The sequence below is a fragment of the Etheostoma spectabile genome, unplaced genomic scaffold (genome assembly GCF_008692095.1).
Source record: "Etheostoma spectabile isolate EspeVRDwgs_2016 unplaced genomic scaffold, UIUC_Espe_1.0 scaffold00005250, whole genome shotgun sequence".
Lineage (NCBI taxonomy): Eukaryota > Metazoa > Chordata > Actinopteri > Perciformes > Percidae > Etheostoma > Etheostoma spectabile.
Window position 1 is genome coordinate 55,001 of NW_022603242.1, and position 17,901 is coordinate 72,901.

General features: G+C 40.7%; 1 protein-coding gene and 5 non-coding genes across 6 annotated transcripts; 2 read left to right on the top strand and 4 right to left on the bottom strand.

Moving 5' to 3' along the window:
• Nucleotides 1-2,156: 2,156 nt before the first annotated feature.
• LOC116677555 (G2/M phase-specific E3 ubiquitin-protein ligase-like) lies at nt 2,157-2,657 on the bottom strand. Its single transcript, XM_032507955.1, has 2 exons — nt 2,492-2,657; nt 2,157-2,409 (listed from the first exon to the last, which is right to left on the bottom strand). Exons 1-2 carry the CDS (start codon nt 2,575-2,577, stop codon nt 2,157-2,159), a joined length of 339 nt encoding a protein of 112 aa, XP_032363846.1. The 5' UTR covers nt 2,578-2,657.
• Nucleotides 2,658-7,244: 4,587 nt separating this feature from the next.
• LOC116677558 (5S ribosomal RNA) lies at nt 7,245-7,363 on the bottom strand. The gene has a single exon (XR_004329021.1). It is a non-coding gene; the product is annotated as a 5S ribosomal RNA (ribosomal RNA).
• A 2,534-nt stretch (nt 7,364-9,897) lies between these two features.
• Nucleotides 9,898-9,969, bottom strand: trnaa-cgc (transfer RNA alanine (anticodon CGC)). The gene has a single exon. It is a non-coding gene; the product is annotated as a tRNA-Ala (tRNA).
• A 2,210-nt stretch (nt 9,970-12,179) lies between these two features.
• trnak-uuu (transfer RNA lysine (anticodon UUU)) lies at nt 12,180-12,252 on the top strand. Its single transcript has one exon. It is a non-coding gene; the product is annotated as a tRNA-Lys (tRNA).
• A 2,622-nt stretch (nt 12,253-14,874) lies between these two features.
• trnal-cag (transfer RNA leucine (anticodon CAG)) lies at nt 14,875-14,957 on the top strand. Its single transcript has one exon. It is a non-coding gene; the product is annotated as a tRNA-Leu (tRNA).
• An 874-nt stretch (nt 14,958-15,831) lies between these two features.
• Nucleotides 15,832-15,903, bottom strand: trnae-cuc (transfer RNA glutamic acid (anticodon CUC)). The gene has a single exon. It is a non-coding gene; the product is annotated as a tRNA-Glu (tRNA).
• Between the last annotated feature and the right edge of the window lie 1,998 nt (nt 15,904-17,901).

Consider the following 17,901-nt stretch of genomic DNA (forward strand, 5'->3'; position numbering starts at 1 on the left):
CCTTTAATCCCCCTGATTCCCTGCCTTCTCACATGTACTCAGTTGAAACTTGTAATTCACTGGTTGTCTTTTTTAATGAAAAAATCAACTCCATTCACCAGCAATTACATTTGACCCCCTTGCCTTCCCCTCCACCTTTGCTCCTCCCCAATAGCCAGTCATTTTGTTGCTTTCTACTGCCCACCCCCTCCGAAATTTCTGATCTCATTCGTAAATCCAAGTCCTCAACCTGTTCTCTTGACCCCCTCCCCACAGCTCTGGTCAAAACCTGTCTCACTTCCCTCATCTCCTTCATAACTACCATTATTCATTCTTCTCTCTCCTCTGGTATTGTCCCCTCACTTTTCAAAACAGCATCCGTCTCACCGATTCTGAAAAAACCTGGCTCAGACCCAACCAACTATAATAATCTTCGTCCTATCTCAAATCTTCCCTTTATTTCTAAAATTCTTGAAAAAATAGTGTCTGTTCAACTCCATGCTTTTCTTACCCTTAACTGTCTTTATGAACCTTTCCAGTCTGGTTTTCGCCCCTCCCATAGTACTGAAACTGCCCTTATAAAAATCACCAATGATCTCCTCACAGCTGCTGATTCCGGACTCATCTCCATCCTCATCCTCCTCGATCTCAGTGCGGCCTTTGATACCATTTCTCACTCCATTCTCCTCAATAGACTTTCTTCCCTCGGCATCTCTCACACCCCTCTTGACTGGTTCCGCTCATATCTCTCCGACCGCACTCAGTTTATTCAACTCAAATCTTTCACATCCCACCCTTCCCCTGTTACTACTGGCGTCCCTCAAGGTTCAGTTCTTGGCCCCCTCCTTTTCATCACCTACCTACTTCCCCTTGGCAATATCTTCCGCAAATTCAACATTCATTTTCATTGTTACGCAGATGACACCCAGCTCTACTTATCCAGCAAACCCACCTCCTCGCTCCCCCCCTTGTCCCTTACTAACTGCTTACTTGAAATAAAAGACTGGTTCACCTCAAACTTCCTTAAACTAAACAGTGATAAAACCGAACTCCTCCTCGTAGCCACCAAGTCCACCCTATCCAAAATCAATAGTTTCTCTCTACCAATCGACAACTCCTTGGTCTCCCCTTCCCCTCAGGTCAAGAGTCTGGGCGTCATCCTCGATTCCTCCCTCTCCTTTCAGTCACACATAAATAATATCTGCCGGTCTGCATACTTCCACCTACGCAACATAAACCGCCTCCGACCGTCCCTTACCCCTCACACTGCCTCCATCCTTATCCACAGCCTCGTCACCTCCCGCCTTGACTACTGTAACTCTCTCCTTTTTGGCCTTCCTCAAAAATCCCTCCATAAACTTCAACTTCTTCAGACCTCAGCAGCTCGTGTCATCACCAGAACCCCCTCATTTCATCATATAACCCCGGTTCTTCAGCAGCTCCATTGGCTCCCGGTTCAATTCAGAATACAATTTAAAATCCTTCTCCATACTTTCAAAGCCATCCATAACCTTGCCCCTCCATATCTATCAGAACTCCTACACATTGCCGTCCCCTCCCGCTCCCTCAGATCTTCCTCCTCCCTCCACCTCACTGTCCCCCATGCTCGACTCATCACCGTGGGGAGCAGAGCCTTCAGCCGCTCTGCTCCCCAGCTCTGGAACTCACTCCCACCCGACCTCCGCAACATCAACTCTCTCCCTCTGTTCAAAACTAGACTAAAAACCCATCTGTTCCAGCTTGCTTATCTGTAAATACACTGTTCCTGTTTTGTTTTTGTTTGTTTGTTTTGTTTGTTTTGTTTTTTGTTTTATTTGTTTTGTTATTACTACTTACACTTTTATGTTCCCTGTATCTGTCTTTTATTCTCTGTAAAGCGTCCTTGAGTGTTAGAAAGGCGCTGTTAAATAAAATGTATTATTATTATTATTATTATTAAACACATGTTATTTTTAGGCCATAATCGCCCAGCCCTCGTTACTTTGGAAGTTGCATACTGACAGGACTTTGTGATTAATATCAACCACAAAAGCCTCAGTCAAGTACTTTTTGGTAAAGTATAACAATATGAACAAGTGTAAGAGCTACTCATGTTCACAACCACATTTCACAATGTCATTTCAACTATGGCATTTTCAGCATTTATTTTCCTGCCAACCAGGACAACAAAATAACCACTAATAATTGTTCTTATGAATTAAAATGTGTTCAATACCTTCAATTTCAATTAACCAATCACGGCAAAAGCATATTGTTGGGTTTTCTCCGTATCTGCTGTTGCTGCCCTGCACAGAGAAGTCCACATCAAATAAAGTGCACAGGTCCTTTGCCTGTAGTGGAATCTCCTCACTGACAAACATGTTGTAGAACACTGCTGGATTCTTCCTCAGCTCCTCCAGTAAACCAAGGGTTTTTAACCCCTCAGCAAACCTGTAAAAACATGTAACATAATGTGCGACACATCCAGGGCCAATGATATTTTTCGGACAGATAAGACAGGTGAGGCACTTACTGGTCCAGGGCAGTCGCCAATCTTCCATTGACGAAGAAGTCTGCAGCTGACTGTACAAGGGTCCTTCTCCTGCAGGCTGGACACATGTCTTAAGGCACCTATAATGCTGAGACTATCGGCTGCCTCTGCAATTGCACTGTTTGCATCTTGGACTGTTGTTGCTTCCTGTATCTACAAAAGACAGATAGAAAATAATGAAAGCGTGAGAGAGTCCAAAATTCACTTCTAACAATACCTTCCCTACATAAATGAGATGTTTAAGCAACATAGCCCTCGTGTTTATGAGGATGTGATATCCTCACGACACTGGTTACCTCCGTCTGAACCACAGTTAAAGTTTAGTCTGCAAAGCTAAAAATAAAGACATAACTAAAAGACTGCTCTGCGTCCTGAAAATGTAATACCTTAACGTGCTATGATTAATATTAGTGCTACTACAAATTACTATTGCACCTTTGGGAATCATGGAAAAATTCTTACCAAGAAAATAAGATACAGACAATACCTGATGAAATCTGCCCAACCCAAACAGAACAAAATAAATCATACAGGACAAATAATTTCTAAATGAGTTTTTCCAAATAAATTTCTAGAATTCTGCCAGTTGAATAACAGTAGAATTTGGGATTCCCTACCTTGAGTATCAAGAGACAACTGCCGGTCTTTCTCATGTCCCTCAAAGATATTTGACTGGTGGACGGCCCTCATCAACAGCCTTAGGTACTCTCTTGTTGGGCCCCCTTCGTCAACTGCCCCTTCACCATTGTCATCGTCATCCACAAACACAACATTCAATTTTGCTTCAGGGTTGAAGGACCTACGCTTGAACGCCCGCAGGCTACACAGGAAAACATTATCCCTGCATACATGTATTTGGTTTCTTGTGGGACAGAAGCTTCCATCAACTTTGCTGACCATTTTTTCCAATATGGTCTGTAGATCAATCCTGCAACCAAATAAGTTCATGCATTTTATTAATATGCCAAATATGTACCATATTTTATAAGTTTAACACCTGATTAAACATAACAGGATATATATTTTTTAAATACACAAAAATGTGAAGTCAAGTTAATGAGGAAAAACCTACTCATCATCAGGTCCTCTGAGGTCATGCGTTGAAACAGGAGACTGATTTTGTAATACTGTCTCATCTTGTTCATCAAGAATAATGATTGATTCCTGGGCAGATGAAGGAGGAAGTGATGGTTCATCATGAAGAGTCAAGATTTCTTGTGGTTGCGAGAACAGAGTGAGCAGTGGCTGGGAGGAGGTCTCACACAGCAGTGGCTGAAGAGAGGGCACAGAGAGACTTGGCTGGGAGGAGGTCTCAAACAGCAGTGGCTGGAGAAAGGGCACAGAGAGACTTGGCTGGGAGGAGGTCTCACACAGCGATGACTGACCATGAGATGTATGGCGTAGGGCATAAGCTCCATCATTTTGTTGATCCGACAGAATTTCCTGAATACGAACATGCACAATACATGAGCTTGCAAACCAAAACACTGTTTTAATTTGAAACAGGAATTTAATCCAGCACACATTTACCTGTACATCATGATTTGAAAACCAAAGTACGTATAAAGTTGAGGTTGCTTTTATGCCATGATCCATTATTGACCCGGAGGAAGTGCTCTCAATTGATCTTGGTGATGTGGCTTCTTGCACCACAAAGATTTCACTGGCAATATCATCTTGTCCCACAAAGTCAAACAAGATCTTAAAAGATGTGAAACAGTGTTAGTCAAGTTTTCCAACCCACTGAGAAGACACCTGATATTTTTCCTTAAGCTGAACACATTTCACCTGGATTGGCTCCAACAAGCTGAATTTCCTCATATTGATGTGTCGATTTGGATATTTAAATTTGATGAACACCCCATCTGAGGGTTCCTCACATGCAGAGAGTCGCTGAGGTCTTGCCTCAATAGCCTGAAATGTGACTTGTCATTTAAAAATAAAATTAAAAAACCTTTAGCTAGTTTACCAAACTAATATATTACAAACAAACCTTTTGACGTCTTTCTGGTCTGGTAGGCTAGTTTCTTCCTCTCCCATTAAAAGAAGACCACATTCTAAAGTATGTATGCATCCTGTAAGAGAACGTGAATTATACGTAAGCAGAACTTTTAAGTATTACCTTCTCCTGATCCACTAACAAAGTTTTATTATACTCCTGGTCTTGCTGGGCACGTATAGCTCGCAATTCTTGAAGAGCCTAAATTTAAAAATAAATAAATAAAGGCCTTACTCACAATCAAAAAGTATACAAAAAAAAAATAAAAATAAATAAATACTTAAAAATGTGTATACAGTGTCATCATTGGTTACCTGATTTCAACCACATTTTGCGCTTGGGTACCATTAGCCATGGTGTCATCTTGTACTGGAGCAATTGAGAGTTGTGGGAATGAATTCATGGATATGGTAGAAGATGTGGGTGCCACCTGTTAGTACACAGAAAATCCAAATAATTTCTTCTTCAGCTAGAAAACACTCTTATGGAAACAAAACACATTAGAAAATATCCATTAGGTAGAAAAATTACACACTGTAACTACTCAGACATCACAGAATATACATCTTAGAAAAAGACAAAAACAGTTATTTGCCACTCATTAGTACAAAGTGCACAGTGGTCATAAAAATCATTACATGTGCAATCATTTTAATATGGACCTGATCTTAAACCAGAACATCGTAAGCACCTTTGATCCGCATTAAAGGATCAAAAGCATTCCTCTGATGTGCCAACATTCTATTTTGTACAGTGACATATCTGATTGGTGGAACTCCCTGTTACCATGGAAATGTTCACTGCACCTGCAAACTCACCAACAGCCCTATTTCATGCTACTTTCACAAATTCTATGCTTTTCAGAATTTACATTAACAAATAATAAGTTACTTTCTTTTTGATTAATGCATATACACATCAACTTTCTTTTTGATTTATAAATGGACACATCAACTTTCTTTTCATTAAATAATCACCATTCATTATGTCATCATCACTATTCATTATGTCATCATCACAACTTTCTTTTAGATTAATGCATAGACACATCAACTTTCTTTTCTTTATGTCACCATCACAATTCATTATGTCATATACACACATCAACTTTATTTTATTTATGCATGTACACATCAACTTTCTTTGATATTAATGCATATACACATCAACTTTCTTTTGAATGATGCATATACACGTCAACTTTATTTTAGATTGATTCACATAAACTTTTTTTGATATTAATGCATATACACATCAACTTTCTTTACATTATATCATCAACATTCATTATGTCATCACTCTTCATTATATCATCACTCTTCATTATGTCATCATCACTCTTCATTATATCATCACTCTTCATTATGTCATCTTTACAATTCATTATGTCATCTATACACATCTACTTTTTTTTTAATTAACATAATTTAACATACAATATTTATTAATCCCCAGTGGGGAAATTACAATTTGTTTGTGATCACACACAGGCCTGAAATACACACACATGCTCAGGACCATGCACAAATGGAGAGAGGTATGAGTGAGTAGGCTGGACCAGCACCCTGAGCAGTTGGGGGGGGGGGTTCAGTGCCTTGGCATCTCTCCAGCCACCAATCCACACTCTGTACTTTGGTCAACACGGGCACTTGCAAAGGCCGACTGAGCTACTGCCACCACTAAACATTTGACCCCGAGTGATTTGAATACACAACCTTCTGATCTGGAGTCAGACACACTGACGTTGCGCCACAAGGTCTGCTGATTAATGCATATACACATCAACTTTCTTTTAGATTAACGCATATACACATCAACTTTCTTTGTTAATAAGATCACATAAGATCCCCAGTGGGAAAATTGCAATTTACACTCTGTTAGTAAACACACACAGGTCTGAAAAACACTCACACACGCTCAGGACCTATTCATGCACAAATGGAGAGATGTCAGAGTGAGTGGGCTGCCAGCTGGACCTGTGCCTTTGGGGGGGTTCAGTGCCTTGCTCAAGAGTACCTGGCCGTGCCCAGGAGGTGAAGTGGCATCTCTCCAGCCACATGTGGACTTGAACCGTCATTGTATTATACTTAGACTTATCTTTATTGATCCTTTTGGGATGACTCCCTCAAGGAAATTGAAAGTTACAGCAGCAGTTTTAGCAAGGAAAAGAAATAAAAAATGGATGAAAAAAGACAGTATAAAGACAGCAAAATAACAATAATAAGAACAACAATAAGAACATTCGTCAAATAAACAAAGAAAAGACCATAAATTATTATTAAAGTGTCAGTGTTGAGTCCAGTGTTAAAGTGATAAAGTGACCAGGTGTGAATTTAAGTCCAGGTGTGCATGTATGTTTGTCTGTATGTAAATTGATTCGTTTATTTAACCTGTTGCCATAGTCATGAATACTTTCTTTCCAAGTTTCTATTTTTCATTACTCTAACTTTTTCTCACTTGGTTTTACCTCTGTCTTTACTGAGACTTGGGTGACTTGTCGTCTCTGTAAATTTGCATCATCCAGAATATATTATTTAGTTAGGATGTGGTCAAACTGAATGCATTTTGAACTGCTACTTGAATAGATGAACACTTTAAGATGGTTTATTTCAGGTCTAAATAAAGATGTTGCTTCCAAAAAAGAAGAAAAAAATACTTGCGTCCTCTATACAGTTTCCTTGTCAGCTCTGCGTCCAGCAAAGAAGAAGCAGCAGCAGCGCCCTCTGCTGATAAAAAAGCATACAGCACCGGGTATTCCCAGGCGGTCTCCCATCCAAGTACTGACCCAGCCCGACCCTGCTTAGCTTCCGAGATCAGACGTGATCGGGCGTGTTCAGGGTAGTATGGCCGTAAGCAAACAGGAGAAAGGAGGAGCTAGTTTTTTTTCCAATTCTTCTGGTGACACTTGGCACTATTTCACATCTTTTATCTGTAGTTCTCTATTCTGTCAGGACTTAATTCTATTTCCCCCACCTCTTTTTTTTGTTTCTTGTTCTGTCTTGGCAAGAAGTAATATGTTTTTGAGCTGTCTGTCCATCTCTACATCAGAATCAGAAACACTTTATTTATCCCTGAAGGGAAACTCTTGAAAAGACTGCTCCTTCGAGCCAGATTTGAACCAGCAACCTAAGGAGTTCAGAATTATGCTTCTACAGTCCTCCAGCCTACCAACTGAGCTATCGAAGGGGGACAATGTGTATGAACACACTTCCCATTCTTGTGAATGTGATAACACAGGATCCCCTGGATGGAATTTCTGACTCATCAGGGCCTGTAGCTCAGTGATAGAGCGCACTTCACAGTCTCAATGCCCAGATGTACAACAAGATTTATTTAAGTAAATATTGCATTGCCCAGCGATGGTGGTATAGTGGTGAGCAGAGCTGCCTTCCAAGCAGTTGACCTGAGTTCGATTCCCAGCCATCGCAGTAGCTTTCTTTGAGTGATGTTACTTGGTTGTTTTTTTTTACAAGAAGACAGCAGAAAGGTTACTTGCCCAACTTGGTTTGATAAAACATTAGATCTCTTTGGGCTGCACGATTATGGCCAAAGTGATAACTACGATTATTTTGATCTATATGGAAATTATCACAAGTAATTGTTGATTTTCTACTTCAAAGTGCTAGAAAGACACTGTTTGCACAAATGTTCATAAACTTTAAACACATTGCAAATCGTAGTGTGCTACCTGTGTCTGTGGATCCTCATGGAGGCAGCTTGATTGATTGATATGCTCCCTTATTTGTACCATAACAGAGATCTAATATTTTATCAAATCAGGTTGGGCAAGTAACCTTTCTGGTTATTTCTTGACAAATAAAGCAACTAACCACACAATGAAAACTACTGCAATGGCTGGGAATCTGCCTGGAAGGGAGCTATGCTCACCACTATACCACCATCACTGGACAACACAATTGGTGTCCTTAAAGGTTGGATGTTTCCTTTTTATTAACTTAAGGCATTAAGATCAATTTCCAAAAGATGCTTTTTTTAATTCCTTTTTTTAGTCAACTTCAGCATGGGTTCCTAAACACATGCTTACCACTGCATGCATGTATACCTGCATGGATTTCAAAATGTAGGCCAAGTATGTAGGCCTACTTAAAAAAAGAAACAGAGCCGTATTGAGACACAAAAAAAGAATTTGACAGCAGAAAGCACCATTTTAAGGACACACAGTAGACCTACAATGAAATTGTAATTGCACTGCTTTCAAAATAGTAAGAACCTTCTTCATCACAAAGTGCGTAGGCAAGTTTTAGCTCCCTTCGATAGCTCAGCTGGTAGAGTGGAGTACTATAGCGACATAAAGATGAAATCCAAAGGTCGCTGATTTCGAAGGAGCCCTCTTTTCCAGAATTTTCCTTCGGTGATAAATAAAGTATTTCTGATTCTGATGTAGAGATGGACGGACGACCCAAAAGCATAATACTTTTTGTCTAGACATAAGAAGAAACAAAAAAAAGAGTTGGGGGAGATAGAGTTAAGCCCTGACAGAATAGAGAACTACAGACAAAAGATGTGAAATAGTGCAAAGTGTGACCAGAAGAATTGGAAAAAAAACTAGAACTGCAAAGGACAAAGATTTTTTGCTACTGTGTGTTTATTTAAATATGGGTACACCTACATGTAGGGTGACAAGATTGCAATATAAGCCTTAGAGAGGAGCCGGATACTCGACTAAAACGAGGAACCAGTACGGATAAAGCACTTTTGCTGATTACGAGTATTATACGAGGAATACGAGTCAATATCTGTGCTTGGATAACAGAAATCTAATGTTTCATCAAATCCAGTTGGGTGAGTAACCTTTCTGGCTGATCTTGACGAATAAAGCAAGTAACCACACAATGAAAACTAATGCGATGGCTGGGAATCGAACCCAGGTCAACAGCTTGGAAGGCAGCTATGCTCACCGCTATACCACCATCACTTGACACCATAATGTTCACTGAAAATCTTGTAACACATCTGGGCATTGAGACTCAAAATGGGCTCTATCACTGAGCTACAGCCCCTTAAGATCACTGAATGAGAGAAGAAACCCGGGTGGAATATGTAATGATAATGTTGTAGATGGTTTCAAAACCTGGTAGTGGCTGGAAATCAAACCATGGCAAAATGCTTGCACTGCTATGGTATAAATCATATTTGAAAAGGAACATCACTAAAAGGAAGCGACTGCAACTCCAAAATCGTTCAACTGCTTGGAAGGTAGCTATGCTGACAACTATACCACCATCACTGGGCAATGTACTGCTCACTGCAAATCTTGGCAACACATCTGGACATCTGACTTTTGCATTAATCACCATGAACACAAGGAGATTGCCTTACAGAATAAGAGCTTCTGCAGCTCTTTGATAGACTGGACAGTACCACTAGTTGGAGATGCCGGGAATTGAACCCGGGGCCTCATACATGCGAAGCATGCGCTCTACCACTGAGCTACATTCCCTGTACATTTTGAGATTTTTTTACTTTTTCTGAGATCATTGAATAAGAGAAGAACCCTGGGTAAAATATGTAATATTTCTGTTGTATATGGATTCAAAACTTGTTGTTTTGAAACAGGAACTTACTCTTTCAAATATTACTCCTTTATCTATCAGTCCTGACCGGACTAGTCCCATGCTGAACACAGCCTGAGCCAAGGCCCGCTTTCCCCTCATGAATAGTCCAACGTGTTTGCTGGGACTTCCTCGAGGCCTAAACTGGTAGAAAAAACTCCACGTCGGGGAATCAAACCCCGATCTTCCACGTAACAGGCAGATATACTGTCCATTATGCTAACGAGGAATGCCTAAGCTCTGTTTTTGGCAAAATCAATAGGTGCCGCTATTCCAGCATTTATGCCACAGTAAATACATATAGATATATTTAGGTTTATTACATATTCGCTGTCACTCAAATCCGTGACAAAGTATCTGTGACTAAATCCATTTTAAAATCTCTATGTGTAAAAAATTAACATGTCTAACAGCATTTTAAACATTTACAGTAAACTATAAATTTCCCCATGAACATGCAAAATACCTTTATTCATCAGTTTCTGTAGTGTAGTGGTTATCAGGTTTGCGTCACACGTGAAAAGTCCCCTGTTCAAAACAGGGCAGAAACACATTTCTTTGTTCATGTTGACTTCGCACATTTAAACTCTGCTGAGTTGAACTCTAAATAACCTACACGGAAAAATATTCCCGAAGTGAAATCGTGGCCAGGCCTACCGCAGTTTCCATAGTGCAGTAGTCGTCACATTCAGGAAAATCCTGTCTGATGTTGATGCAGAAAAACTAGTCCGTGCATTTGTGTATGGGTTGTAGGGACTGAATATGTTTTTGGCTTTGCAATAAAGACATGGAAAGCATAGCTATGGAGTCCAAACCAAGATGCTACGTTCTCCCATTCTGTTTCTGGAGTTAGAAACCATAAATAGACTTGAACCCTCAATCTTCTGATCAAAGGTCAGACCCCTTGTCCATTAGGCCACATGGCTGTACAAAAGATTTTTTTCCAAATCTGAATTGCCACGGTTTAGCTGAAAATTAGGCTTGACGTAACAATTGTAAAAAAAGGCAGACTAATTAGGTGGCCAGTTAGCTTTTGTTGAAGGAAATAGATTGAATGCTAGGCACATCAGTTACCTGTGACTCATATTGCACTTACTGAGCCTTACAAACCTTACAACTGTATGTTTTTGGCCTTGCTACAAAAGACATGGAAAGCAGAGCTATAGAGATTGAGACTTGTTTTGCGTTAATGGCCGATTTGTGCAAACAAAAGGTGGATACAGATTATCTTGGGCATAGGGTTTGGCAATTTTAGTACCCCTAAAGTGTCTGCCGGTGCTTAGCATTTTTAGCACCACACTCAAACAATCTGAGCTAACCGGCCTGCTTTTTAACTGTTTAAAAAGAACAGATGTCCAGAAACAATTAAGGCCAAATTGAGCAAAATTGGCCGAGTTCCGGATGAGCTGGATGAGTTGTACACTTTGGCAATTCTGAACACTTTCAGACACTGTTGTATCATGTAAGTAACATGCACAAGTCGTTAAAAAGAAATGTGGCTGTTTTTCATGCAGGTTTGCATCATAACAATGCGGGTGCTATCTCTAAATGAACAATGGCCAACCTACATCCATCTTGATAGCACCCAAATCTCTGTGCTGATCTCCCTGCTTGGATGGCAAATCATCTGGTGGATTTTTCCCGTCAAGAGGAAGCGGATCAAGAGGGAGAGTTGTTTTATTGTACTCACCCGCAATAAAGTTTATTGGTCTAGAGCCGTAAAATTGCATTAGGTTATCAACGTTTTCAGCAAAAAAGAATACCACAGCTCAAGTCCCTGGTAAGCGAACAGCTTGATTGTGTGATATGTATGAAGTGCTCACTATTGTCATCTGTCATGCAGGTTTGCTGGATGTTCACAGTCTGCTAGTGGCCATGATGAGTTGTGACTTTGAGCTTTTTAACCTTTTTGGCCAATTTAGCCAATTTTCAACCAGTTTGTGCAATAACATTTGTGTTCTCAGGCATTGTGCAAATTATGGTCTACCCTCCTGCCGTCCAGAAGACTGTTCATGGCAACAGCTTAATGGTCTTCATTTACTTGCACTTTAATTTGTAGTTCAGCAGATTGTTTTTTCCACAGCAAATCACTTTTGAAGCCTGGGTAGCTCAGTCGGTAGAGCATCAGACTTTTAATCTGAGGGTCCAGGGTTCAAGTCCCTGTTCAGGCGTAGAGTTGCACATTCTGCTAGATGAGTTGTCCATTTGACATACCTGAACACTTCAGATACTGTTGTACCATGTGTGTTCCATGCACAATTCTTTAAAAGAATTGTGGCTGTTTTTCAACAGCCACAATTCATAAGGTTTGTATCATAACAATGTTTCTGGTAAGTCTAAATGAACAATGGGCAACCTAAATCCATCTTAGCACCCACTCACCTCCCTCATATGTGGTATGTATGTTCTATAAGCCTTTTCATTGGTTTGCTACCACTCTTAAATAACTCCTTTCATTGTATCAATCTCAGAAATAACCAAAGAATGACATATTCCATTCATGTGCTAGTGTTCAACCACTTGAATGTCACTGTATTTTCAGCATCAGTTGTGTTTTTAAAACACCTGACCCATGTGAGGGTTGAACTCATAACCTTCAGATTATGAGACTGACGCGCTGCCTACTGCGCCAATGAGGCTATGAAAGGCAATGTAATGGTTTGCAAAGTTTCAGAAAAACTAACAATTTGGTCGTCACTCTTCACAAAAACAATGTAGGTGGAAACCTATGTACTCACACAAAGGCTAAAATTGACCCTAGATGCTTTGTAATGACCCCATGAAAAGGGGAGACAAAAGACTGTGTGCAAAGGTTGTATACATGTATGCAAGGTGTATGCATGGATGAGTGTGAGGTATGGTGTCAGTGATTTATGCTGGACAGTGTAAAACTAACAAAGATGAGCGGGAGAGGTGCTGGACTGAGAGACCTCTAGTGCAATCACAGATGCACAACCAATAATAAAACACTACTGGGTGAATGCGTTCAGAAAATGAAGACCATTGTTCAGAAAGCTTAATGAAGCTTCATTTGACCATAACTATTAACCACTTGAACCTGGTAAAAGGTATGAGGTAGTCCTGCATAGCTAACCAGCGATTAACCTGCTGTAGATGGTGGTTGGCATGCCAACGAGGCTTGGAAATTTGCAGATGGTGATTCAGAGGAGATGTAACAGTTTAAAGTTTAAAGTAACTTAATTTTCTAAATTGTCCACCTACAGTGCCAACGAGCACTCTTCTCTAATATTACCGGGTACGCAATAGCTATTCAACTTTAGAAGGTATTGTTGATCTCAGAAACAACGATAGATGACACCATCTTATCACAACGGCCATGTTTGTGTTCCTTCAAAGTTTGCAAAAACATTCATCTGAACTCGCAAATCAATTGATGAGATTTTGGAGGTCAAAGGTTCAATGTCAAGGTGACTGTGTCCTCATGTCTGTCCATCCGATTCTTGTGAATGCAATATCTCTGGACGCCTAGAGGGAAGCACTTTAAATTTAAAATACATAACCACTAGGAGTCGCGGATGAACTGATTTCGATTTTGGAGGTCAAAGGTCAAGGTTACTGTTTCATTACGTCTCCAGAACTGTATATGTATTTCTCCTGAACTGGTGAGCATTGGAGATGTAAAGCCCCAGTGGCCTAATATACAAGGCACTGGCCTCCTACGCCAGGGATTGTGGGTTCAAGTCCCATCTGGGGTGAATTTCAGCAGATTGGCACAATGGAAGCGTCCTGGGCCTCTGACCCAGAGGTTGATGGATTGAACTGGATCTGCTAACTCAGATTTCCATGGTGAGATGAATCATGATATAACTGCTACAAAAGTTGTTACAAGTTGGCCCATGAAAAGTAGCAAGTTGACATCCACTACCTTGTCAGGATCCTATAGTAATGCTGACTTTCCAGTGATGTGGTTGGGCTGTTAACAGGTTTTGGGATGGGACTTCAATACCCCGGTTCTATCACCTGATCGCTGTCTTGTCTTTGTCGTTCAACGACTATTTGGGCTCACACCTTAACACAACCGAAGCATCTCAGCCTAAAATCACGCTGCACCTCAAAGGACTCTCAAGCACTCCCAGCTGTGCTTCTGCAGAAGAGCACCTTGTTTTCTTTTAGCTTGGGAAAAGGCTTTAGCTTATGACAAGGTAAACAGATTGCACCATTGTGCTACTCCTTAGTGGGTCCACTTCAGTTATGTATTGAAGCACATCCTTAGAGCTAATGGCCCTCATTTATTAACCTAACGTACGACAGGCTTCACGTGAGATTCATGAAACGTTCGTATCACACCAATCAGAGCGTAAGAATGATCGTACATTGATAAATGCAGCGGCTAGAAACGATTGTAATTTTAATATCACGCCCCAATATATTCTCAGTTTTGAGGCCTCGCCTCTATTATTTATGACATGGCCAGACATAATCCGGCTAAGAAGCGACACTTTTCAGAGGTGGGGATTTAAAGCCTGACATCCCAGGTGCTCTGGTGCAGGCAGCTACCACCAGGCCCAGGGGAATATGCCGCCTAAGAAAAATGCAATCCTACCCGATGAGAAGAATAAACATTGTGAAAATAACGAAAATATGAATACATTAAACATATACGGGTATTGAACATATTGCTGCAGTCTCAGTCTTTGGATGGTATAGGTAGCGCCCCGTCAGACATGTAATGATATAGCAGGTTCTCATGACTGAGAACCTACTATATCATGACATGTTTAATTTACTATAATAATTTTTGAGACAGGTCCTACTGAAGAGCTGTTGGATCAGTCAGGATGGCCGAGCGGTCCAAGGCGCTGCGTTCAGATCGCAGTCTCCACTGGAGGTGTGGGTTCAAATCCCACTTCTGACAACTAGTATTTTCATTTGGAACTAATGTCTAAGAGTTGATATTGGGAATAAAGAACTTAGCAGTTCTTTGTATTTAAGAGGACATGAATGTGCATGAGAAACGCAATTCCAAGTGCAGCGTTTTGTGAGCATCTTTATTGTCAACACATGTAAAGTTCCTTAGGGGCCCGTAGTGGATGAAATGGTAAAACATTTGGCCCTGGATGCATAGAATTCCTGCCATATTGAGCGACAAAGTTTGGGTGTCCTGAAAAAAGGGTCTTGAACTCTATCTCGCCGACCTCTTTTTTTTACTGTTTCTTGTTATGTCACGGCAAGAAGTATTTTGCTTTTGAGTCGTTTGTCCATCTCTACATCAGAATAAGAAATAAAAAAAACATCAGACATATGCAGTCTCTGTGGCGCAATAGGTCAGCGCAGTCGGCTGTTAACCGAAAGGATGGTGTTTCAAGTCCACCCAGGGACGCTTGTTGCTTAAATAATCTGGAGTGAGCCAACTCTAGGGTTTATCATTCTGCAGGTGAATATAGAGCAGCTCAAAGATAACCCAAGTGGCCTTACCTTTATCTGAAGGTACAGTTCTGAAAACCATGTACTGTACATATTAATCTTTACGGTCATTGGTATGCAGGTCACTTGATGTAATACAAGCAAATACATAAGGCCAGACAGAGACAAAAAGTGAGAGAAAAGAAAAAGAGACTAGCTGTCTGAAGGATAACCAGTTGAGATTGTGTGTGTCTTTGAGAACAGTAAGTCATTTAACTGACGTTCTCAGTTCATTTAAACTAATGAGGAAGAATTTGACAAATCAAAATCAAATCCAGGAACTTATTCTTTCAAACATCACACCTGAGTCTCTCAAGTCCTGACCATTCCCTGACCGGGAATCGAACCCGGGCCGCGGCGGTGAGAGCACCGAATCCTAGCCACTAGACCATCAGGGAGTCACATCTTTCAAATTTATCTTTGTAGATGTGAGTTTTCTTTTCACTTACTGGAATGACTCATATTGTTTTAGGCGAGGAGTGGCGTATGGCTAGAGCTTCAGAAGGCAGGACATGACAGATTACACATCTGTCACATAGTCAGTTTGTAGTCTTATATACCAAGTCTCTTGCTGTTCCTTGACTAGTTGGCCACCCCTGCTTTGCATCGCTCCAGGTATGTAGAAAAAAAATCTGTTATGCACCTTTGCATTGCGCTAAAATGTCAAAATTTGGACCTGAATCCAACAATAACATTACTTGACACTCACATACATTGGTTTTCAGTTAAAAATGTTGGTTAGGGGTTTAGTTACTGCTTGAAAAAATGAAAAGAATTGTTATTGAGATGGAGGCAGATGAAGTGTTTATGACCCATCAATGATGACAAAAGGATACATCCACTGTCGGGGTCTGACTTAAAGGAAATGGTACTCTTCAAAACGTTAAACTAATGAGGAAGAATTTGACAAATCAACCAAAAACTTGCTCTTTTAAATCTGTATCTGTCAAGTCCTGACCATTCCCTGACCGGGAATTGAACCCCGGCCGCGGCGGTGAGGGCGCCAAATCCTAGCCATTAGACCATCAGGGAGTTACATCTATCAAATTTAATTTAACATATTGTTGGTTATATTGTTTTAGGCAAGAAATGGCGCATGGTTAGAGATTTAGAAGGCAGTGGTGCAAAATGCAAAACTGCCTGTTTCGATTTAATTACATGGTAATAATACCAAAACAGAGGTGTAGTGATTACTTGGAAATGCTTCCGGTAGTTTCTGAAATAAAAAACATGAATCAGTGGTGGAAAATGCAAAACTACCTGTTTCTATTTTATTACGTAATAATATTACAATGACAGAGGTGTAGTGATTACCTGGAAATGCTTCTAAAAGTAACGCAAACGCAGTAATGTTTTCCTTTTTCCTGTAATGCACTAATATAACGCATTGCTAATTACATTTCGGTAATATTATACTTGTTTAAACATAACAAAAAACACAAACATTAAACTTGTCAACAACAAGTGCTGGAGCTGTCATTCCGTGTCTCCCCGGTCTCTCAGCCCAAGAAGAGTTGCTGCATTTAGAGAGCCTTCACAGCAGCTCGCCTAGGCTTGGCGCATCCATCCTATCCAGTAGCCAGTCTGCAAAAGAGGTAGAAGTACCTGGCAGGTCTCTCCCTTCAGCAATTTGAGAACGCCAGCCCACTCCTTCTCATTGGTGCCTATCATCCACATCTCATCAACTAAAACGAAAAGTTGACTATATCGGCATATGCAAGTGAAGGAAGAATCAGCAGGTCGTCATGGATACAAGAATAGGGGACCCCATTCGTAGGGATCTGCACCGCCAATAAAATGTCATTTTTATATCGTCCTTCCCTGTATGCCTTTTCATCTTGGATGCTTTTCTGTTCTTTAGACATGGCTACATTCACTTAAAGTATCCAAAGTGCACAATACTCCACTGTACTCTGTTCAGTTGTTTACACATTAAGTCTGACTCAGTAGTGAGTGAAATGGAGCAGATGGACAGACACAGACCTTAAGTGGTGCCAAAGTAGCACACTTTTAATTAATTTCATTGGTTATCAGGCAAATAAAACACCTTCTGGGTATCCTAGTCACCCTGCAGTCAAACTTCTGATAAAGGATTTTGACCCTGGCCCGGAGAGGGTTTGTGCAGAAATACGGCGCACATTTTGGGTCCTCAGAAGGCGTGAGGTCATTCGTCCTCACCAGCACATTTGCGATGAGTGTCATCTGTGGTATAAACCAGTGACTCCCAAAATGGCCGACCTACTGGCAGCCCGCCTGCTCCTATTTAAGCACCATTTCAATCCACTGACATGCACTGTTTTGGGCCGTTCCAGGTGAAGGTGGGGTGGCGTCTCAAGAAGAAGTGTGTCACCACCTGGATTGTGCGCTTAGATCTCCTCACCAGCATCGATGCTGAC

Coding starts and splice junctions, on each gene's coding strand:
- LOC116677555 (XM_032507955.1), bottom strand. CDS start 2,577: ATGTGTCCAGCCTGCAGGAGAAGGACCCTTGTACAGTCAGCTGCAGAC. Junction 2,410..2,491: donor TTGGCGACTGCCCTGGACCA/GTAAGTGCCTCA, acceptor ATGTTTTTACAG/GTTTGCTGAGGGGTTAAAAA.